This window comes from Schistocerca serialis, chromosome 2, assembly GCF_023864345.2.
Source record: "Schistocerca serialis cubense isolate TAMUIC-IGC-003099 chromosome 2, iqSchSeri2.2, whole genome shotgun sequence".
Taxonomy (NCBI): domain Eukaryota; kingdom Metazoa; phylum Arthropoda; class Insecta; order Orthoptera; family Acrididae; genus Schistocerca; species Schistocerca serialis.
The window spans coordinates 453,002,303-453,023,865 of NC_064639.1; the positions used below are offsets into that span (position 1 = coordinate 453,002,303).

General features: G+C 38.6%; 1 protein-coding gene across 5 annotated transcripts in view; it reads left to right on the forward strand.

Annotated features, from left to right (window-relative positions):
* Nucleotides 1-21,249, forward strand: part of LOC126457332 (E3 ubiquitin-protein ligase CBL) — a 181,277-nt gene extending 160,028 nt beyond the window's left edge. For all 5 annotated transcript variants that reach the window (XM_050093538.1, XM_050093541.1, XM_050093540.1 and 2 more), the window contains 2 exons: nucleotides 11,884-11,968; nucleotides 18,139-21,249. In XM_050093538.1, the coding sequence (XP_049949495.1) occupies nucleotides 11,884-11,968; nucleotides 18,139-18,478 (425 nt within the window). In that variant the 3' untranslated portion in view covers nucleotides 18,479-21,249. The remainder of the gene's footprint in view (nucleotides 1-11,883; nucleotides 11,969-18,138) is intronic.
* Nucleotides 21,250-21,563: the final 314 nt, after the last annotated feature.

A 21,563-nucleotide genomic window follows, 5' to 3' on the forward strand; every position in this document is an offset into this window, starting at 1 on the left:
TTTACTTAAGTTGGATATTTCAGTAGAATTTCTTAGTCCATTTATCTCACAAAACTGTGTTCCTGGCTTTACAAAACCTGTTACCATTAAATTACATTTATCTCTCAGTAATGCATCAATTCTACATCAATCACTATCACCAGGCACACAAATCTTTTTGTTTATAGCTGTTTTTGGGCTAGCTGTTTTTGAAATGTGATGGGCTCTGTTTTTACATATTTGCTAACTTTTTTGGATGAATATGAATCTGTATTAAATTTGTGGTCTTGGGAGCAAAGTTTGAAAGAAGTGAAGAAAATGGTTTTGGAAAATCACTGAATACTGAATCACCATCAGAGAGGTTGCTGATGACGTCGGCATATCCTTGGCTCATACCAAGCAATTTTTTTTTTTTTTTTTTTTTTTTGGATAGTTTGGGAATGAAACATCAAACAGCAAAATTGATTACAGTGGGATAGTGCATCATGAGTTTCTATCTTCTGGTTTTATCGTCAATAAGGAGTACTAATTGGAAATTATGCATCTGTGACATGATGCAAACCAAAGAAAAGGACCAGAATTGCCACAAATCTACCCATGGAAATTGCATCACAATAATATTCTCATTCACACCTCAATGCATGTTCATGAAATATTTGGCAAAAAACAAATCCATTACGTTTCCTCAGCCACTGTTTTCACCGGACATGGCCTTCTGTGAATTCTTTCTATCCCTGAAGCTGAAGAGAACCATAAAAGGATGTTGATTTCCTACCCTTGATGACTAAAACAGTATTCCTTAAGGAGCTGAACACCATGACAAAAAGTGAGTTCCAGAAGTGCTTCCAAGATTGGAAAAAGTGCTGGCACAGATATATTATATCTGAGGGGGATTACTGTGAAGGGGACAAAGTTGATGTTGATGAATAAATAAAGCTTGTGTAAGAAAAATAAAAATTTCCATTTTTTATCACACCTCATATAAGCGTAATTGATCATTTCAGTTCACAAAATTGGCTGTGAACCATATAATTAGGGTGTGGAAGTAGTTTAACAACTGACAATGCTTCATGCTGTATTCTCTTTTCTCTGTGAGATGCTGGATGGATTAAACAAAAAGTTGTGAACACTAGGCGTCTTCTTTGATTTAACTAAGGTGTTTGAATGTGTTGAACAAAAAATATTACTACAGGAGAGGACAACTATGGACTAAGAGGAGTAGCTCACAATTGGCTCCTCCCATACTTTATGAACAGACAGCAAAAGGTCGTTACCCACAGAAATGAGAATGGCTGCCAGATGGTGTCTAATTTGGTCATGGTTGAGTAGGGGGGGGGGGGGGGGAGGGGGAGGAGGGTGCCTCAGGGGTCAGCACTGGGGCCACTGTTCTTTCTTATGTATATAAATGCCTTTCTAGTACGACAGGTGATTCTAAATTATTTCCGTTTGTTGATGACACTAGCTTGATAATGAAGCATGCTGAGTGCAACATAGGCAGCGTATCAAATTGTGCAGTTCAGCACATAAGTTTGTGGCTTGTAAAAGATAAATTGATGATAAATCACAGTAAGACTCAGTTTTGACAGTTGGTAAAATACAATTAAATTAAAACCAGCATTTTTATACACAGAATGAGCATATGATTAGTGGGTTAATGTCATTTGTTGTTTGGTTAATATGAGGCAGAAATCCAACCTGCATTTGGATCACACCTCCTTGATGCCTGTGCAGAAAGACACACAGTATTTTGCTACACCCATTTTCAGTAAACTACCACATGATTTAAAAAATATAGCAATAATCCTTGATCTTTCAAGTCCAAACTGAAGAGTTTCCTCATGGCTCATGCCTTCTATTTCATCAGGCAGTTCCCGAAAAACATTAAGCTAATTATTGTTTTATATTGTTGATCATTCTAAAATATACTCAACAGCTTGTCATCTGTATAGGCTTCTTGTAAATTTTATCTGTTATTAATTTTTCTGATTTTACTTTAATGTACTGACGTGATCTAGGACCATGGAGTTTTTCTTCTTAATTTGGTCATACAGGACTAAACATGTAAAATAAAAGAATCCCAGGAAAGCCTACTTGCAAAGTCTCTAAGACAAGTATTATATCAGGAATCTTGCAACATACACTACTGGCCATTAAAATTGCTACACATAGAAGAAATGCAGATCATAAACGGGTATTCATTGGACAAATGTATTATACTAGAACTGACATGTGATTACATTTTCACGCAATTTGGCCGCATAGATCCTGAGAAATCAGTACCCAAAACTACCACCTCTGGCCGTAATAACGGCCTTGATATGCCTCGGCATTGAGTCAAACAGAGCTTGAATGGAGTGTACAGGTACAGCTGCCCATGCAGCTTCGACACGATACCACAGTTCATCAAGAGTAGTGACTGGCTTATTGTGATGAGCCAGTTGCACAGCCACCATTGACCAGACGTTTTCAGTTGGTAGGAGACCTGGAGAATGTGCTGGCCAGGGCAGCAGTCGAACATTTTCTGTATCCAGAAAGACCCGTACAAGACCTGCAACATGCGGTCGTGCATTATCCTGCTGAAATGTAGTGTTTCGCAGGGATCGAATGAAGGGTAGAGCCATGGGTCTTAACAGATCTGAAATGTAAAGTCCACTGTTCAAAGTGCCGTCAACGTGAACAAGAGATGACAGAGACAGATAACCAATGGCACCCCATACCACCACTCCGGGTGATACGCCAGTATGGCGATGACGAATACACGCTTCCAATGTGCATTCACCGCGATGTCAACCAACACTGATGCGACCATCATGATGCTGTAAACAGAACCTGGATTCATCTGAAAAAATGACATTTTGCCATTTGTGCATCCATGTTCGTCGTTGAGTACACCATCGCAGGCACTCCTTACTGTGATACAACATCGAGGGCAACCGCAGACATGGTCTCTGGGCCAATAGTCCATGCTGCTGCAAATGTCGTGAAACTGTTTGCGCAGATGTTTGTTGTCTTGCAAACGTCCCCATCTGTTGACTCAGGGATCGAGACGTGGCTGCACGATCCATTACAGCCATGTGGATAAGATGCTTGTCATCTCGACTGCTAGTGATACGAGGCCATTGGGATCCAGCCCGGCATTCCGTATTACCCTCCTGAACCCACTGATTCCATATTCTGCTAACAGTCATTGGATCTCGACCAACGCGAGCAGCAATATCGCGATACGATAAACCGCAATCGTGATAGGCTACAATCCAACCTTTATCAAAGTCGGAAACGTGATCGTACACATTTCTCCTCCTTACATGAGGCATCACAACGACGTTTCACCAGACAACAGCGTTCAACTGCTGTTTGTGTATGAGAAATCGGTTGGAAACTTCCTTCATGTCAGCACGTTGTAGGTGTTGCCACCGGCGCCAACCTTGTGTGAATGCTCTGAAAAGCTTATCATTTGCATATCACAGCATCTTCTTCTTGTCGGTTAAATTTGACATCTGTAGCACGTCATCATCATGGTGTAGCAGTTTTAATGGCCAGTAGTGTAGTACAGCCCCTTATGCATTAATCATAGGGACTTACAAGACAATATTTGATTGATTAAAGTGTGCACAGGGACATTTAAACAGTCATTCTTCCTGTGCTACACTCACAACTGGAATGGCAAGATACCATAGTATGTGGTGCTGTGACAAATACCTTCTGTTGCGCATTTCACAGAGGTTCGATAAGTATGGATGTGGATATGAACTAAGAAGGAACCATCAGAACATACCAACACACTCTGATTTCAAAGTTTGATTGTAGATTACTATCCTGAGCAACTACACTGGTGTGCAAAACTTATGGATTAAAGTAACTTTCACATGATGTGCAGCTGCCAAGTAACATAGCTCGATGAAAATTGGACCATACATAGAAAGAACACCTACATTCTAGTACAGAAGGTAACTGAAAGATATACGCAATGATATGAACAGAAGTGAAACTTTTATAGAAAGATAATAATTACAGTGAAGTCACGATGATTTATGATGGACCCCCGGATATAATGAAAGGTGGGACATAGCTCTTAATAGAGTGTGTGATCATTGTGGACAGCAATGCATACTCTGCAACATGCATCCATGCTGGCTGCAAGGTTTGTGAGGAGTTCCGATGGGAGGGTGTTTTATTCCTCCACTGGTGCGGTTGACAACTGCTGAATGTCGTCTGTACATGTGAATGTACTGCATGTATATCTCCTCAAAGCATGCAACATGTGCTCAATGGGATTTAGATGGGGGTAACGCAAGGGATAGTCCATTTGCTGAATATCTTTTTGTTCCAAGTCCTATTTCACCTGTGCTGTTCGATGCAGTCCTGCATTGTCATCTGTAATAATGCAGACAGGGTTGAATGCATCCCTGGAAAAACATTTATGAGGAAGTAGTACAGAGTCAGAGTAACAATGAGTCGTGATTGTACCACCTTCAAAGATCTGAAGGTCAGTATGCCCATGCAACATTATACCTGTCCACACTACAACGCTTGGACAGCCAAAACTACCATGCTTGATAATGTTCTTGGGTGCATTAGTTGTTACCACCTCTGGCCATATAAGTGTATCTTCAGTATCACTACCCAGGCTATATCTGCACTCATCTCAGAAGAGCATGTGACCGTCGTCCTTGTTGGTCAATCCCTATGCAAATCCCTATGCACCATCGCAAATGCTGACGACAATGTGAGGGTGTCAATGGAACACAAAATTCTGGTCATTGGGTAAAGAGACCACCATCAAGCAGTTGCTGTGCCACTGTGGAACATGAGATTTGCAATCGTTGCAGTCATCTTAAATGTGGTAGCAGTTGCACCCACTGTTTGCTGGGGTCCTGTCTTACATGATGCATAATATAGCAGTCAACTGCTGCTGTAGTTGATCATGTTTGACAACCTCCTCATCTTTGGACAGCATTTTCTGTGGTTTTTGCTATAACTGTGAGTAGCTGGATATCAGCATGTGTGTCAGAACCCAGGAGAGAAAAACCTGAAGGCACAAGGCAGAAGAGCAACCTGAAGTAGAGGTACATGACACCAAGCGGTAGCCGAGCTAAACACAGCTCACTGACAGTGTACAGGACACAGACAAGAACAAGATCAAAGCAAACTTTGTAAAAAACAAAGTGCAAAGCAGAAACCTGTGCCACAATGATATCAACAGACCAAGAGCAAGAGCAGAGAGAGAGACAATCTGCATCACGACAAGAGAGAAAGACAAAGGCTCAAGTGAGGTGGTTATACAATACTCCATAGGACAGATATGATAGTAACTGACAATATCAGACACAAGTACAGGACCATTTGAACATTCACTGGGTAGTTGTATTGATATCGACTTTGAGGATCACTATTGGCCAGCGCATTCACATGGTGATAAGAGTGGTGCACTTATGCTGTGATCACAGTGCTGCTACAAGACTGTGCCCTCTAACAGCCATCTAGGTCCATTACCTTTGTTGGGCATTCAACTTCCATGGAGCTGACTACCAGAGATTGGAACACTCTCCATGCCCGTGAACAAAGCTGTGAGCAGTACCAAACCCCTGGGCTGCACTTGCCACACTGCACCCTTCCAGTTCCCTGGTGATTCTTTCCTGTGTGAAGTCATCAAAATTTTGTCTACAGGCCATGTTGCAATTAAGAACATCACGACAGTGCATCATAACTGCTCGTTGATTGACACTGACTGTCTTTTCCCATCCCTTCAACTGCCTCATGTTGTGGGCCAGCCCCATCTGGCACTATAGTCCTGCTGACCTCATGCCATGTGACATCCATCTTTCTGTGCATGAACCCTGGCAACATGATCCCACACTTTCATTTATTTCCACAGAGTAGTTAATGTTGTGACTCGCCGATCTTTCAAAGTGCCGCCGCGCAGTTACGCGCGTCCTCTACATGCGGCGCTGTCTGCCAGCCATGCAGCAGCAGCGCCACCTAAGTGGCCAGCCAGCCAGCGGCCACTAGACTCTGTTCTGATTTGACTGTTAAAGTGTACACCCGTCTTACTTTGTTTACTTGATCTGTCATCCTTGAAATGTATTTGTTCAACTTGACGTTATAACAATTGGCGACGAGGTAGTGAATTTTTCTTTTTCATCGTTGACCTACAGGCTTCCATGGCTACTGTAGAGCAACTATTGCAAGGTCTCATAGAACAGCAAATGCTTCTCAAAAATGCGATTCGTGATTTCGACGTGGCATCCAATGCGGGGCGTCTCTTGTCGTTGTCGCTCCCTCCTTTTCCTCCTTACGACGAGACGGTGGAAGACTGGTCTGATTACGAAAAATGTCTTCAACAGCACTTCTTGGCATTTCATGTCGCAGATGACCAAACATGTAAGTCTCTGTTCCTTTCATGGATTTCACCTCAAATGTATCGGTTGTTGTTGGCTCCTTTGAAAGATCCTGCGTCTTTGTCCTTTGCTGAAATGTGCTCCCTTCTGTCCGTATATTTTCAAAAGCATACGCATGTGGTAGCCTCTTGTGTTGCCTTTTATCATGGTCAAAAACAACCGAATTGATCCTATCGTGCTTGGGCTGCTGAACTTGACGGCCTCAGTCGAAAGTGTCAATCTGTTACTGACGTTCACAAAGAGTCCTATGCCAATTCCTTGGTACGGGAGGCTATTATCCAGTCGGCGCCCGACAAAGAAGTTAGGCAACGTGCCCTTCTGTTGGCAAATCCGACTCTCGATGACATCCTATCCATCGCTCAGTCTTTAGAAATTTCTCATGCCGCTGGAGCGCAAATAGAGGCAGGGGGTGATGTCGGGGACGTACAACCTCTGTGCACTGTTGATGAAGTGTGTGGCGTGTCCCCGCCGGCCGACGTGGCTGCAGTACGCTCCCAAGCACAGCCTCGGCCTAACCGTAAATAAACCTCTAAGAAACTGCAGCAAACCCCACGGCAACTTCCTTCATGTCCGCAGTGTTTTACGAAACATTCACGAAATGATTGTCCCCAACGTTGGGCCGTGTGTCACAAATGCAAAAAGAAAGATTGGCAAGCCACAACAGTTAATATGTTATGTTACTTTAGCTATCTTGTCCTTAAGTTTTGCAGAGCTGTATATTTGAATTTGGTGAGTCACAGTTTGAACACGTTCAGTAAACATAAAAAAGTCTGTTGAAGATACTTCATAGACTTTCAACAGCCAGTCCCATGGAGATGCTTCACAGTCTATAATTGTTTTAATGAGTTCAATAACAGGAAAGAAAAACTGTCAAAGATGCAAGATGGTTCAGATGTACAGATGTTCAGATGTACAGCGAAGCTATTGGTGCAGACATGCATTTTGCATATGGAAAATAAACACCATCAGTACCTCCCAATATATAGAGTATATTCTTGAGAGTAGTTTGGTAACCATCCTTTACATCTTACTTGGAAGTCTTCAAATGTGGTAGGTTTTCAGTCAGTACCACCAAAGGAAGTGATGGCTCAGCATTTACAGCTCTATAAAGAGATGTTTGATAACTGTTATTCTAATGTGTGGAGGTCTGTAACAGTTATTTGTTAATTTTATTCATTTCAGTGAGAGGCGACTCTAGAAATTAAAATCAAAGTAGCATAATGCATCTACTACATCTCTGTTAATCATAGTCTTCCAACAATAAGGAAGTGCACAAGGAGTTTGGGTCAAAGACAACTGTGCACATTCCTCCTTGAAAGCAAGCATATTGGAGCTATTGAATACGTAATTCAGATTTGTACATTTTAATATGATTTCCTTAATTTTTAGAAGAACCTAGAAGTGGGCAAGTGCATGTTTGTATGGCATCTTGTGCAATCATTACATTCATCTGCTCTGAGCATATTGACCAAATACAAGCATTTGTATGGAGTCCCATAGCCAGGTATTTCCATATCCATCTCACAATATAGGAATGGTCTCATGTGATTTTCATCTTACTTCAAAAGTTTAAAAAACCATCTTTCTATGACCTGAAGCAACTGTATGCCTATGATGTGCTCAAGAACAAGTTTTCCAGTGAGGCATGTTGTGTGAGATAATGCACTAGTAACATAACAGAAAGTTGTTTGTGATGATGTGAAGGTATGTTTTCTTTCAAATTGTCATTGTAGTTCATACATCATGAGAAAAGTCACAAAAACAAGGAAGAAAAGATAGCTTTTCCTTCCTATTTTTATCATTCATTCTCTCCTTTGAAAGCTCTAAGAGCTAGAGGTTCAATTATGTTTTTATATTTATTTAAATGATTAATGGAAAATCTCAGATAAAGATGTGAAACAAATACTAACAAAGAGATAGAGGGGCTGGCCAGTACTTACCTCGGCTCAGTACAGCCAATAGATACACAAAACAGAACAGAAAATTTTTATCCTAGCTTTCAGAACTTTGTTCCTTCATCAGGGAGGAGAGAGGGGAAAAAAGGGGAAAAAGGGGAAGTGGATTCAGTCACTCACAACCCAGGTTATGAAGCAACAGGGAAAAGGTAAACAGGGAGGGTAGCAAAGATGGAGGCCTGGGTGTCAGAGGGAAGCCAAAGATATTCTACTGTAAGTACTGTGCCAGCTTCAGACCAAAGAGGATGCATACAGAAGTGAAGAGGTATATAGTATAAAGATAAACACTACTACGTAGGATGAAAATATGCGTGAATGGCTAAAGAGTAAAGGGAAAGAGGAGAAGACAGAAGAGTAAATGGGAGTGAGGTTGGTTAATGTAGGTTCAGTCCAGGGGGATGATGGGATGAAAGGATGTGTTGGAGTGCAAGTTCCCATCTCCGCAGTTCCGAGGGACTGGTGTTGGGTGGGAGAAGCCAAATGGCACATACGGTGTAGCAGGCTCCTAGGTCCCTAGAATTATGCTGGAGGGCATGCTCTGCTACTGGGTATTGGACATCTCCTAGGCGGAGAGTTCGTCTGTGCCCGTTCATGTGCTCAGCCAGTTTAGTTGTCATCATACCAATGTAAAAGGGTGTGCAGTGCAAGCATAGCATGTCAGCTGATAAATGACATGTGTTGTTTCACATGTGGCCCTGCCTTGAATTGTGTATGTTTTACCAGTAGCAGGACTGGAGTAGGTGGTTGTGGGGGGATGAATGGGGCAGGTTTTGCAGCGGGGTCAGTTACAGGGGTAGGAACCGCTGGTTAGAGAAGGTGGTCTGGGAATATTGTAGTGTTTGGCAAGGATGTTATGGAGGTTAGGTGGTCGACGAAAGGCAACTCTGGGTGGTGTGGGGAGAATATTGTCAAGGGATGATCTCATTTCAGGGCTTGACTTGAGAAAGTCATATCCCTGGCGTAGTAGTTTGTTGATGTATTCGAGGCCAGGATAATATTGGGTGACAAGGGGAATGCTTCTGTATGGTCTGGGGATAGGAACATTATTGTTGGATGAGGAGGAATGTATTGCTCAGAAGATCTGTTTGTGGACAAGGTCTGCAGGATAGTTGAGGGAGAGGAAAGCACTGGTCAGGTTATTGGTGTAATTGACCACACAGAAGCATCCCCCTTGTCACCCAATATTATCCTGGCCTTGAATACATCAATGAATCCCTCAACAATTACACCATGTTGAACTAGACCCCTGTGATGTGGGAATGAGGCTATCAGCAGCACCTCAAACTTCACCAAAGAACTGGCCAGACATTCTGCCACCTTGTAATTCTACAGTTTTCTCATTGGAATATTCGATATACACACATCAAAAAAAGTTTTGCATCACCTCGGTTCTGGAACCTGCACAGAAAATTGGAATAGAGATCAATATAAACATAATTTCCGCCCATTTTATTGCTCATGAAAACCACACATTGCATGTTGTACCACCATACAGCGAGACCTTCAGAGGTGGTGGTCCAGATTGCTGTACACACCAATACCCCTAATACCAAGTAGCATTGATGCATGCCTATATTCATCATGGCATACCATCCACAAGTTCATCAAGGCTCTGTTGGTCCAGATTGTTCCACTCCTCAGTAGCGATTCAGTGTAGATTCCTCTTATAGGGTGGTTGGTCATGTCATTCATAAACAGCCCTTTTCAATCTATCCCAGGCATGTTCCGTAGGGTTCATGTCTCGAGAACATGCTGGCTACTCTAGTCAAGCATCATTCACAAGATGTGCAAAATGGGGGTGCGAATTGTTGGCCGTGAAGAGGAATGCATCGTCAATATGCTGCTGATATGGTTACACTATCACTCGGAGGATGGCGTTCACGTATCGTTCAGCCATTACGGCACCTTCCATGACCACCAGCAGCATACATTGGCTCCTTATAATGCCAACCCAAAACAGCAGGGAACCTCCATCTTGGTGCACTCGCTGGACAGTGTGTCTAAGGTGTTCAGCTTGACTGTGTTGCCTCCAAACACATCTCCGACGATTGTCTGATTGAAGGCATAGGTGACACTCATCGGTGAAGAGAACATGAGGCCAATCCTGAGCAGTCCATTTGGCATGTTGTTGGGCCCATCTGTACCACACTGCATGGTGTCATGGTTGCAAAGATGGACCACGCCATGGACATGGGGAGTTAAGGTGCACATCATGCAGCCTATTGTGCTCAGTTTGAGTAGTAACATGACGTCCTGTGGCTGCACGAAAAGCATTATTCAACATGGTGGTGTTGCTGTCAAGGCTCCTCTGAGCCATAATCTGTAGGTAGTGGTCATCCGCCTTTGGGCGGCCTGAGCGAGGCATGTCATTGACAGTTCCTGTCTCTATGTATCTCCTCCATGTCCGAACAACATCGCTTTGGTTCACTCCGAGATGCCTGGACACTTCCCTTGTTGAGAGCCCTTCCTGGCACAAAGTAACTATGCAGACATGTTTGAACTGTGGTATTTACCATCTAGGCATGGTTGAACTACAGACAACATGAGCCGTGTACCTCCTCCCCTTTGGAATGACTGGAACTGATCGGCTGTCGGACCACCTTCGTCTAATAGGCACTGCTCATGCATGGTTTTTTACATCTTTGGGTGGGTTTAGTGATATCTCTGAACAATGAAAGGGACTGTGTCTGTGATGCAATATCCACAGTCAATGTCTATCTTCAGGAGTTCTGGGAACTGGGCTGATGCAAAACTTTTCTTGATATGTGTACAATTTTCAGTTTAAGCATTCATAAAGTGAACAAGTTAAACATTAAAGCCTACGCCAACATTAAATGTTAGTTGTCTGTTTTTATTCAAGTAATATACTTATATGACATTATTATTAAAAGGATAAATTACTACTCATCATATAGCAAAGATGTTGAGTTGCAGATAGTTGCAACAAAAAGACTGTCAAACATTTAAGCTTTTGGACAAAAAGGCCTTCAATTGGAATCAAACAACATACACACTCATGGCAAATGCAACTCACATGCACACACGACTACAGTCTGTGGCTGCCGAGACCCGACTGTCTGGCCTCGGCAGCCGGAGACTGTGGCGATGTGTGTGTGAGTTGCATTTACATGTGTTTGTGTGTTTGGTGTCTGATTCTGATAAAGGCCTTTTTGCCTGAAAGCTTACTTGTTTGATAGTCTTTTTGTTGTGCCTATCTGTGACTCAGCATCTCTGCTGTATGGTGAGTAGTAATCTATCCTTGTCGTAATATTGACATTATTCCATCAAGGAGCTTCCATTGTTTAACATACTCATACATTATTCTCATAAAAGATTTCTTCATTTTCAGGCCCTTCAGTTTTCATAATTATTGATGCTGATTTTTACAGTTTACAACATTTTTTCCTTCTATTACTAGTCATTGCAACAGATTAATTAATCCATTGTATGGTTAAGAATGTATATCAGATGTGTTTATGTTTTGTTGATTTATAGTTTAATAATTAATCAGTAAATGTGAAGAGCATATTGGTAACAGCTTTCATTTACAGGTGGTGTGACTCATGTGAAACCTGTTGCCAATGCCATTACTGAAATGGACTCTCCATCTGCAACATCATTGTCGAGGAAATCAAGGTATTTAAACTTAGGGACTTCTTTAAGGGGCTAGTATGTCCTGCAATATATTTAAAATACTCAATGCATTGAAGAAATCAGTTATTTTGTTAGCTTATGGAAATTATCAAAGCAATAATTTATAAGTATCAGTCATGTTGCCGAAGTTTGAAACAATTCATAGTTGTAGAGGCTTTCATTGCACTCATTGATGTATTGCTTGTGGTTTCTGCCTTGCATTCCTTGGTGATGAACAGGGTACTGCTATCAAATTTAAAATAAAACTAGAGAACACATAAATCTAAATAGATTGTTGGCAAAGAAGAGTGAGGAAAGTTCTGTATTAAGAACTAAAGAGGTTAATGTTTTTAGTTCACTGTTTTATTTTCTCAATTTTTAGTTCTAATTTACATTCAGCTAGTAGAAAGTGGCTTAATCTATGCTCTGTTGGTTTTAGTGGAAGGACTGAGTGTTGAAGAAAGAAAATAATCCAGCTGTTGATAATCCCACAAAACCTACAAGAGTTACAAACATAACACTGGCAGGTTTAATCTCTGTGTATCAGGAGCTTTCTGAGTTTCATTGGTAACAGATGTCAGAAGAAGATATATATACAGTATTATTTTCAGGAAATAATTGTCTACTGTTAAAGAAGCTTGATGGGGATGTGATGGGGTATTTTTCAGATAAACAGTAAAATTGGTCAGAGATTTTACAGCAGTGCTTTGTAGAAAAAAAGAAGAGGTTCTGGTATTGTGACCTTCTGGGGGTGTTTCTGAAATTTAGACTTCTTCAAAAATTATTTTAACACTTTTCTGAGCATTTTAAAAGTGAGAATACAATATTTGTACTGGTGAAAACTAAAACTTTCAAGACATATTTTATTAATTAAGTTAAACATTATTTCTCTATTTATGATTTATTACAGAAAATTAACTTACAGTTTATATAACTATTCAAAGTTTTGAAAGGGTTTCGTTGTACATCCCTCCTCTCAATCTTTCCTTGCTGTTGGTGTCCATAATGGTGTGCCGTTCATGAAGCAGCCAAGATTCCATGTACTTTGAAGGGTCAAAGCAAGTTAGTGGCGGGCCATTCCACTTCAGAAAAAGTTGTGAAGAAACACTTTTTGTTAACAGAGAGGCTATGGCATCATTAATGAATTAATGATCAGATTGACATTCATTTGATGGCACTGGAACTGTCTTGATGTAATCACCAGTGGAAGCTAATTTGTGAGATACTTTGCTTTGTTTTCGCAGTTTCTACCAAAGTTCTCACAGTTGTCAAAAACATATGAAAATGCTTTAATTTTATCTCATTTGTTCAACTGAAAGTGAACTGCAAATGCCTTAACATCATTTTCCCCAAAATTTCTATCATACCACATCTCAAAACCTGCAGTGTGTAAGATGTGATTTGTTTTGCTCCGCTCTTTTCACCAATTTTAGTGGGATAAACTGATGCTACACTGTTCATTCTTGCTATGATAGTGTAGAAGTAGTCATAAAACCAGAGAAGTGCAAAATTTATGCATATCACACATTATTTACATAACGTGATTTGGCAGATGCCAGAAGATAGACATCAACTACAAAGTTTCAAGCATTGAAAAATTTAGGAATATACTGCTGTGCCTATATTATCATTCCCACAGGGAATGTGAATAGAATATTGTACTAATTACAATAGAGGTAGAAAGAATCCACACAACTAGATAGATTGTTAATAGTGGATGCAGATTTGTCATTGTGACTGGATCATCCACACTCTGTACACTATCATTTGGTGCTGTGACAGAACGACAGAACTGATACTGATAGCTTAAATTGTTGCCATAGCTGTGGATAGGACGCATATAAGCAAATAACCCCCGTGTCTTGATGGGAGATACCTGCTGATGAGATGAACAGCAGTGTGGAACACTCATTACCTGTAACTTATGAGTACTTACAGAAAGTGTGTGAAACAAAATGTATAAAATTCCATGATATTCATCTGGTTAACAAGACACCACTGAGTGGGAAAAAAAAAAAAAAAAATAGATAAACGAATCAAGAAGCTAAGTACAGCAAATTTTTCACTTAACACTGTTTGCCATTGTGTTGACTTGAGAAGCATATTCGGCATAGTTTCACTTCCTATTGTCTTATTTTCTGGGAAAATTCAGCTAAAGTAAATAAAGTATCCATTCAGTACTGTCCTACATAATTATCATTCAAATTGATGCACTTATCACACAATATCATTTCAGTAGAAATTTTCTACCTGCAGTTGCAATCACTGGTTTATACTACCCTGACATTAGGCTTTAGTATCAAAGCGTTGTGTAACAAGCCATGGTTTTATTGCTGGGAAGAGGTGGTAGTTCGACATTGAATCCGGGCTGTGTAGTAGATTATAGAAACCACCCATCCAAAACTCCATAGTAACTCTGTGACTGGCCAAGTTTGGACATGCATTGTCATGAAAAAACAAAACGTGCATGCTAAGTTTTTCCCAACACTTGACTTATATCACCGCCTTAATTTGGTCAGTGATAGACAATACCCCTCTGAGTTAATTGTTGTGCCATATTCAAGGAAATCAATAAGAATCACTCTGTTGGCCAAAACACATTAGCCACGATCTTTCTTGCTGACAGCATTTGCAAACACTTCCTTGTTTTCTTGGAGTTCCCATTCCATTGACTGCCATTTTAGTTCTTTCACAATTGACATTCTTCACTCAAGTCTTGTCCCCAGTTACAACATGATTGATATTTTTGTTACCATTTTTCTCGTAATTGTAGAGGACAATCATTGCTGCAGCCAGCCTCTTTTTTTCTTTTGTGGTCTTCCATCAGGATTTTGAGAACCCACCAAGTACAAAATTTACAACAACCAAGCTTCTCCAGCACAATTTTAATGTTTTAATGCACCAAACTCTGTGAAATTTGGAGAAAATGTTGCATAAATTCCATAATCATGAAATGATGATTTTCATGAAGTTTTTCATTGATTTTCACCACCAGTTCATCAGTCACAAGGCTAAGCCTACCGTTGCAGTCCTCATTGTGAACATTGGTATGGCCATTTCTAAAATCAGTGCACCATTATCGCCTTCAGCTTTCACTCATTATTCCTTTTCCATACACATCACACAAAAGTCATAATAAATTCCAGTTGGTTTGCAGTTTTTTGCCAATAGAAACCTAATTACAGAACACGCTTCACAAGTAATGAGATTTTCTATTGCAGTACACATTTTAATATGTCACAGAAAGCAAAGTAGCAGAGACACAGGCCACACACTACCACCATTGGATACATACTGAGTGTAGGAGCGTTATGGCACCAAGTGGCAGCTGTAGCCCTGCCCACCACTGCATTAGATCAAAACGTTTGTTAATTTATTAGCCCTTGGATTACATATATTGTATAAAAAAAAATCAATGGGAATGTTTTTAAATAAACTTACGTAAAGTCATATTTTATTTTTTAAGATCCTATTTATGTAAGTTTTAGGTCATAAATGCTTGCATATTTCACTGTTTTTTAGGTCATTAAATATGTGGTTACCATATTGATACAGAGAAAGAAGACAAAAGTTGACCATCACCATTGAACTAATAGGCACTGTCGTTTTGTTGAATTTATGAGTTGTAACACTCATAGGGACGTAGCAGGATAATCTTCTTGACAGAACTGGTCACAGAAAAAAATCATAAACAATATATTATTGTGTAAAATGCATTTCTTCTCATCATGAAAGACAATAGAATTCACATAGGAATTTCCTTTTTTCAGAGTTCACAGTATTACTCATTTTTAAGAAAGAGTTTCCAAATAGCTTACTTGTGGAGGAACTATATGCTGAGCAATCAAATTGTTAATTCATGAGAGCTAGGTTATAATCAAGGTGTTACACTAGCATTTTTGTTCACATTTGAAACTGTATTGTGCAGAATTTCTTCAGAGGAAAGGGGGGGGGGGCGGCTTAAGTGACACAGTGATGGGTGTCTCCAGCATCAAATGTATCATGGAACCAGTAGTCAGGAGTTTAAGAAAAATGAGAGAGATCTACACTCACTTTCTTTTATCAAAAATTATGAGAGCATTTTGTTTCATTTGTCTAAATGTCAAAACTTACTTATCATACCAAGTGCACATCCACATTGGTAATGTAATGTCCTAAAATTTGATGTGTTGCTAATTTTGAATAAAGTACAATAATATGTATCTAAATGAAGTTCTTATAAAATTCAGTATTATTATTATTGTGTATAATCTTCCCTTATTCATAATTAGCTCTCACAAAAGAAGTGGCTTCAATAATCTCTATACATTATAAAACATTAAGAAGTGCATTTAGGTCAACAAAGGGTAAAGGAACTCAGATCTTAAAGAGAGACAATATGAAATTAGTTTTCACACTTCAATCAGATGTTCAGCAACTCCTATGCTCTTTTAAAGACAAAAGTGAGCTTTGCTGAACACTCAGTGTATGTAAGTACAGTTATCATTGTATTAAGCCAACAGCATGCCTTATACAACAGTTTTTGGAGGAGCATGATAGGTGTTTGAATGTGCTCTGTTTAAGTCCATCATGGCAAACAAACCTTGTAAATTTGCCATTAAATTTTATTCAGTGGTACCTCTATCATCATCCAGGCAAGCAAGCTTATCGCAGCTGAGTGTAGTTTGGAACCCAGCTGGCATGTAACTAAAGTAGGGGCAGTTAGCAGGGTAGGAAAGCAATGATGGGTACAGTAGTGGACTGGACTGGCAGGTAATCTTGACCCTGACAAAAAGTTTGTGGAATAACGTGCCTGAGCTCTTTTTTGTGTAATGGCATTTTTCAATAGGTGTATAGTACACAATAAAGGCACTGTCTCTGAAGACAAACTGGCTGTTTATATCATTTCTAACTGTCTTTCCTTCTCTCTGTTAATAATTTTGTGCTGTTGATTAATGCTTTTATTTACTATTGTTGCTTACTTTACCATCTTCTTCCTATATTCGTGTATGCTATTTGTCATTGTGTCCACATCTTTAAAACACAACTGAATAATTGCAGAGATTATTCCCAATGAGTATGACACAGAATTTAGAATATAGTTGTGATATATACATATTAACTGTGTATAATTGGTATCATTTTCCATGTATCCTTTGTTGTGTTTTTTGAAACAAAATACAGGAGGAAAATAAATTGTATTATGATCAGTGCTTTGTTTCTGAGGGAAAAAAATGTGCCAGTACTCACAAAGAAGATATTACTATAGCAAATTCCACAATTTTAACATTCCTCTGATGTACACTTATCGTTTCTAGATAGCTTCTTGCTTTTGCTGCCACTGCAGAACAGTAACCTTGGAGCAGCCATCAACTTACATATTTCTTAGGTCTGAACTGAATGAGATTAGGCCGTACTATCCTGATGATCAGCAATGCAAAAGTTGTCTGTACAAGCATAAATCATCTATCTGACATAACAATAAGATTCATTTAAGAGAAACCCCTTTCACATTCACTGGGTGATATTGCAATTGTGCCCAAACTGTGCTTCAGAAGAAGTAATATATCTGGGAATTTATTTTCTTGCAGATATTCTTTCATTTAAGTGAAATTTATGAGCTAACTTTCTAATTCCAGCTTGCAAAATGTCAGATGCTTCCCAGAATTTTATGGCCAACACTTGAAATCTTAGCACATGCATGTAGATAATCATCATCTTTTGAAAGCAGACACTTTCCAACAGCTTCTTTTTGCCTTTTATAAAACCTGATCTAATTGCACCACTATGTCTTTCATTTTTGTGGAATTCACTTCTTTTGAACTTCATGGTCTCCTTAATTTGAAGAGAGATACTGTTATATGGACCAGGAAAACAGTGTAGTGCCAACTTTTAAGAAACAAAACTGGGAATTTTATTCCCAAAGACAACGCATGCAACTGGAATATTTAAAATACATTTTGCTCGAAATAAATTGAACAATTTTTAAAATGGAAGAAAAAAGGTGCCAATATTGTATACCAAAAAAAAAAAAAAAAAAAGCACTGGTTATAAATATGTTTATAAGACAATACAAAATGCATATGGTTTTGATTTCTAATAGATTTACAGTTATTAAATTTAGTTTTGTAAATTGTAGACAACTTTTAATACTTCCTTTTTTCTCTTTCTAACCATTTTTTCTTCCCCAACAGTAAAGTGAGCTACGACATGCATATGGATACAATGACTCCAGCAAAGGCTGCAACACACGTTCAAATGCAGTCCCACATGCAACTGCAGCATGGTCCAACCCAGAGGCCGAGACAGGCCAGTGAAGCACAAAAAGCTCGCTATCACCAGTCAATAGCATCAGCATCAGCGGGTGAAGCAGCAGTCGCATATGAGAATTTGAATATGGACTATATTGCACAGCTTACATCAGAAGGCTATGCACAGGATGCTGTCATACGTGCTCTTGGAATCACTCGCAATGATATAGAAATGGCATGGGACATATTGCATGAATTTGCTACAAAACAAACAAGTGCGTGATCAGGTCCTGGCGGCAGCTTGCACACCCGTTACTGCTGATTTTGTAACGTGCTGCCGCCACTTTCTCTCCTCCTAAGTATCATATGCTTCTGAAGCTAGTCTACAGTCATTAGCTGTATTGCATTTTTCTTTTGTATCTAAGTGTAATGTCAGTGCAGTTTTATACTGATCATTTAATTTCCTTCTGAGCAGAAATTCAAAAGTAAAAAGACTTGGAGTCATGAGATAGTGGTTTAGAAGCAAACCTCTTCCATCCAGAATGTTTACATTTTGAAACATTTTGACTTCTGTATGAAGAGGTCGACATTACATGCACGTATGTGGAACAGATTTTATTGACATTGTGGAGAATTTCTTCTAAAATCAAAGCATACAAATTTTTAAATCTTGTTGTTGATAACAGACCATTTTATACTTTCACATTTTTGTGTATTGTGTATTATATTTGTTAATGAGAATCATTACTCATCAATATTAATCTTGTTACTATTCACATTGACATCACTGTTATATAACATTCCTTGTACACAGAGTGTTATTTTGTGTATCGTACCCAAGTGTCTCGATACATCTGTTGATGGCCTTAATTTCTCCAGTTGTTGTTTACTTTTACTGTACATGAAATTAGTTTTAAGAGAGATTCTGCATATCAATCAAAGAATTGTTGCAGATGAAACTTAAATATTTTTATATAGCAACAAATGCATGAAAAGACTGAGACTAAAAGATATAAATGTGTATATACAAATGAGTATGTGCAGTACAAGAAATAAAATTGTTTTGCCATTAATTATCAGCGGAAGAAATTGATCATTCTGAGAGATTATACTGACTGAGTAAAGGCCATGTGAGACTATTACTAGAAAAATACCTCTTTGTTGCCTTGTGCAGCATTCCCATCTAAAGAACATTTTTCTTTGAACCAACAAAGTTTAATTAAGATTTTAATCAATGAATGTGAAATATTGTTGTATTGCATTTTATATTGTGTTATTTTATCTGTGAAAAAGTGAACTAAAAGAATTAACCTCCGTGTTGTGTATAGTGAAGCTGACATCCAATCTCCAAGTGCCTCATAATTCCACGTATTCCTTACACTTTTACCTGTATTTATTTCCAGTTTCATACTACAGAATGTGGCATGTACTTTTACATGAATTCTTTGTTGGCACTGTTAAATGAAATATGCTGTAGCAATAATGCTGAAGTGCTGTTCTCAAGACATTTTAATATCATCTAACATATTAAATTGCACAGTACCATTATCATCATATTATAAACTATAAAAAGATTTTTTCTTTTTTATTACAATGCAAGAGGTTATTGTATATATGGCTTGTCCTTGATGATCCAAATCAGTGTGTGTAAGGTTAATATTGTTCTGAATCGTGTTTTTGATCAGGATCAGGAATTACTTCCTACAGTTCAGATAAGTGTGTTTCGGAGTGCCTTTTAAGCATTATTGGTTTACAGGATCATTATGGAATGAATGACTTTTTTCATATTCATTTTTCATTGATGTGCTACATCTATTGAATTCTTTTGAATGAAGTTTTTTGTAGTTGTTTAGAATTCACCACACTGGGGGTGTGGATAATGTGATGTTTTCAATGTACAAATTAAACAGTACTGACTGATTGTTCCTTCATCCCAGGACACTGGAACTTTCTTGAACAGCAATTGACAAATGCATACAGCTAGTACAGTTGCCCTTTCATTTTGTCAGATATTAATAATTGTATTTAGATACAGATGATCACAGATATGTACCAAAATGTCCCTTTTTCACTAATTTATCTGGTTGTTATGCCTATGTACTTGTTCTTAGAGTCTCAAATGAAAGTTATTTATAATAATTATGTAATATAATTGTTTCATTGCTTAATAAGAAAAATATGTTATTTAAATTAATCTATGTGGCTGATGATATGTCTGTGTCCATTTGAAGGCTCTGTAAGGAGTTGCAAAGTTTCCTGATATATCAAATATGAAGAAGGAAATAATGTATTTACACTTTCATATGTATGAGAAACTGTTGAAGTGATTTATGATGAGGATGATGGAGTGAGTTTCAGAGTTCAGTTCATGTAAGTGAAAGCATCACTTTAGTTTTGTTAAAATAAATTAAGGAAGCCATAATTCCATAAAAAATAAAACTTTGTCAGCTGAGAAATATTTCAGCAGTCAGAAACAAATTTAATTGGAAAATGCCTCTCCCATGTATGTACTCTTCTTTGAATTCTGGTTAACTACAAACATAATATTCAGTAGTGACCAGATATTTTATTTTTATTGCATACTCGAACATTTTTGGTAAAGGTGCAAACTTTGTTTCAGAATTATTGAAATGATTGCCGATAGAAAATATACATGGCAACATTTCATTAGACTCATCAATTTCTTCACCTCTTACTGCAGCCTTCTTTTTTTTAAGCCAATGCAATAAAACTTCTGTGCCCTACAACAGCTAAATGTTCTTTTTGTACTTCACAGTCGATTCAATATGTCACTGTTGCAATATTTTAAAAGAACTACTGAAGCAATCATATTCACTTCATAAGTAACAAAATATTCATGCCTATCAGTGTGTTTCATTGAGAAAGTAGCTGCTGCAGAGTTTGAAGGCAGTTTGTGGTTACTGCATTATTTCTCCAGTGTCCATTGGAATCATGTGGTGACTCATATCTATGCAATTTCATTTTAATAAGAACACTATCCTCATAGAAACTGTGTATCAACATTTATTGAAAATAAATAAAAAGATAATATCACATCTTGACTCCAATTTGTGTATGTGTAAAGGAAATGGTGCATGACTGGTATTTACCTTTCTACATTGTTGTCATGTTTTCCAGGCTTCTGTAGTTTACATATGATTCTTCATCACTTTACAGAACAATATATTTGCATAATTGGAAGAATGTCTGCAGGTAACTGTCCAGTGTCATGTGAGCTTCAGAGGATCACATGAAATATTCACATTTCCTTTATGTGTGAAAAAGAATTTAATCATATATGTTTGTTTGCCTCACCCATTTCCACAACAGCGGTTATATATCAATAATTATTGAGCTTTTTGTCTTAC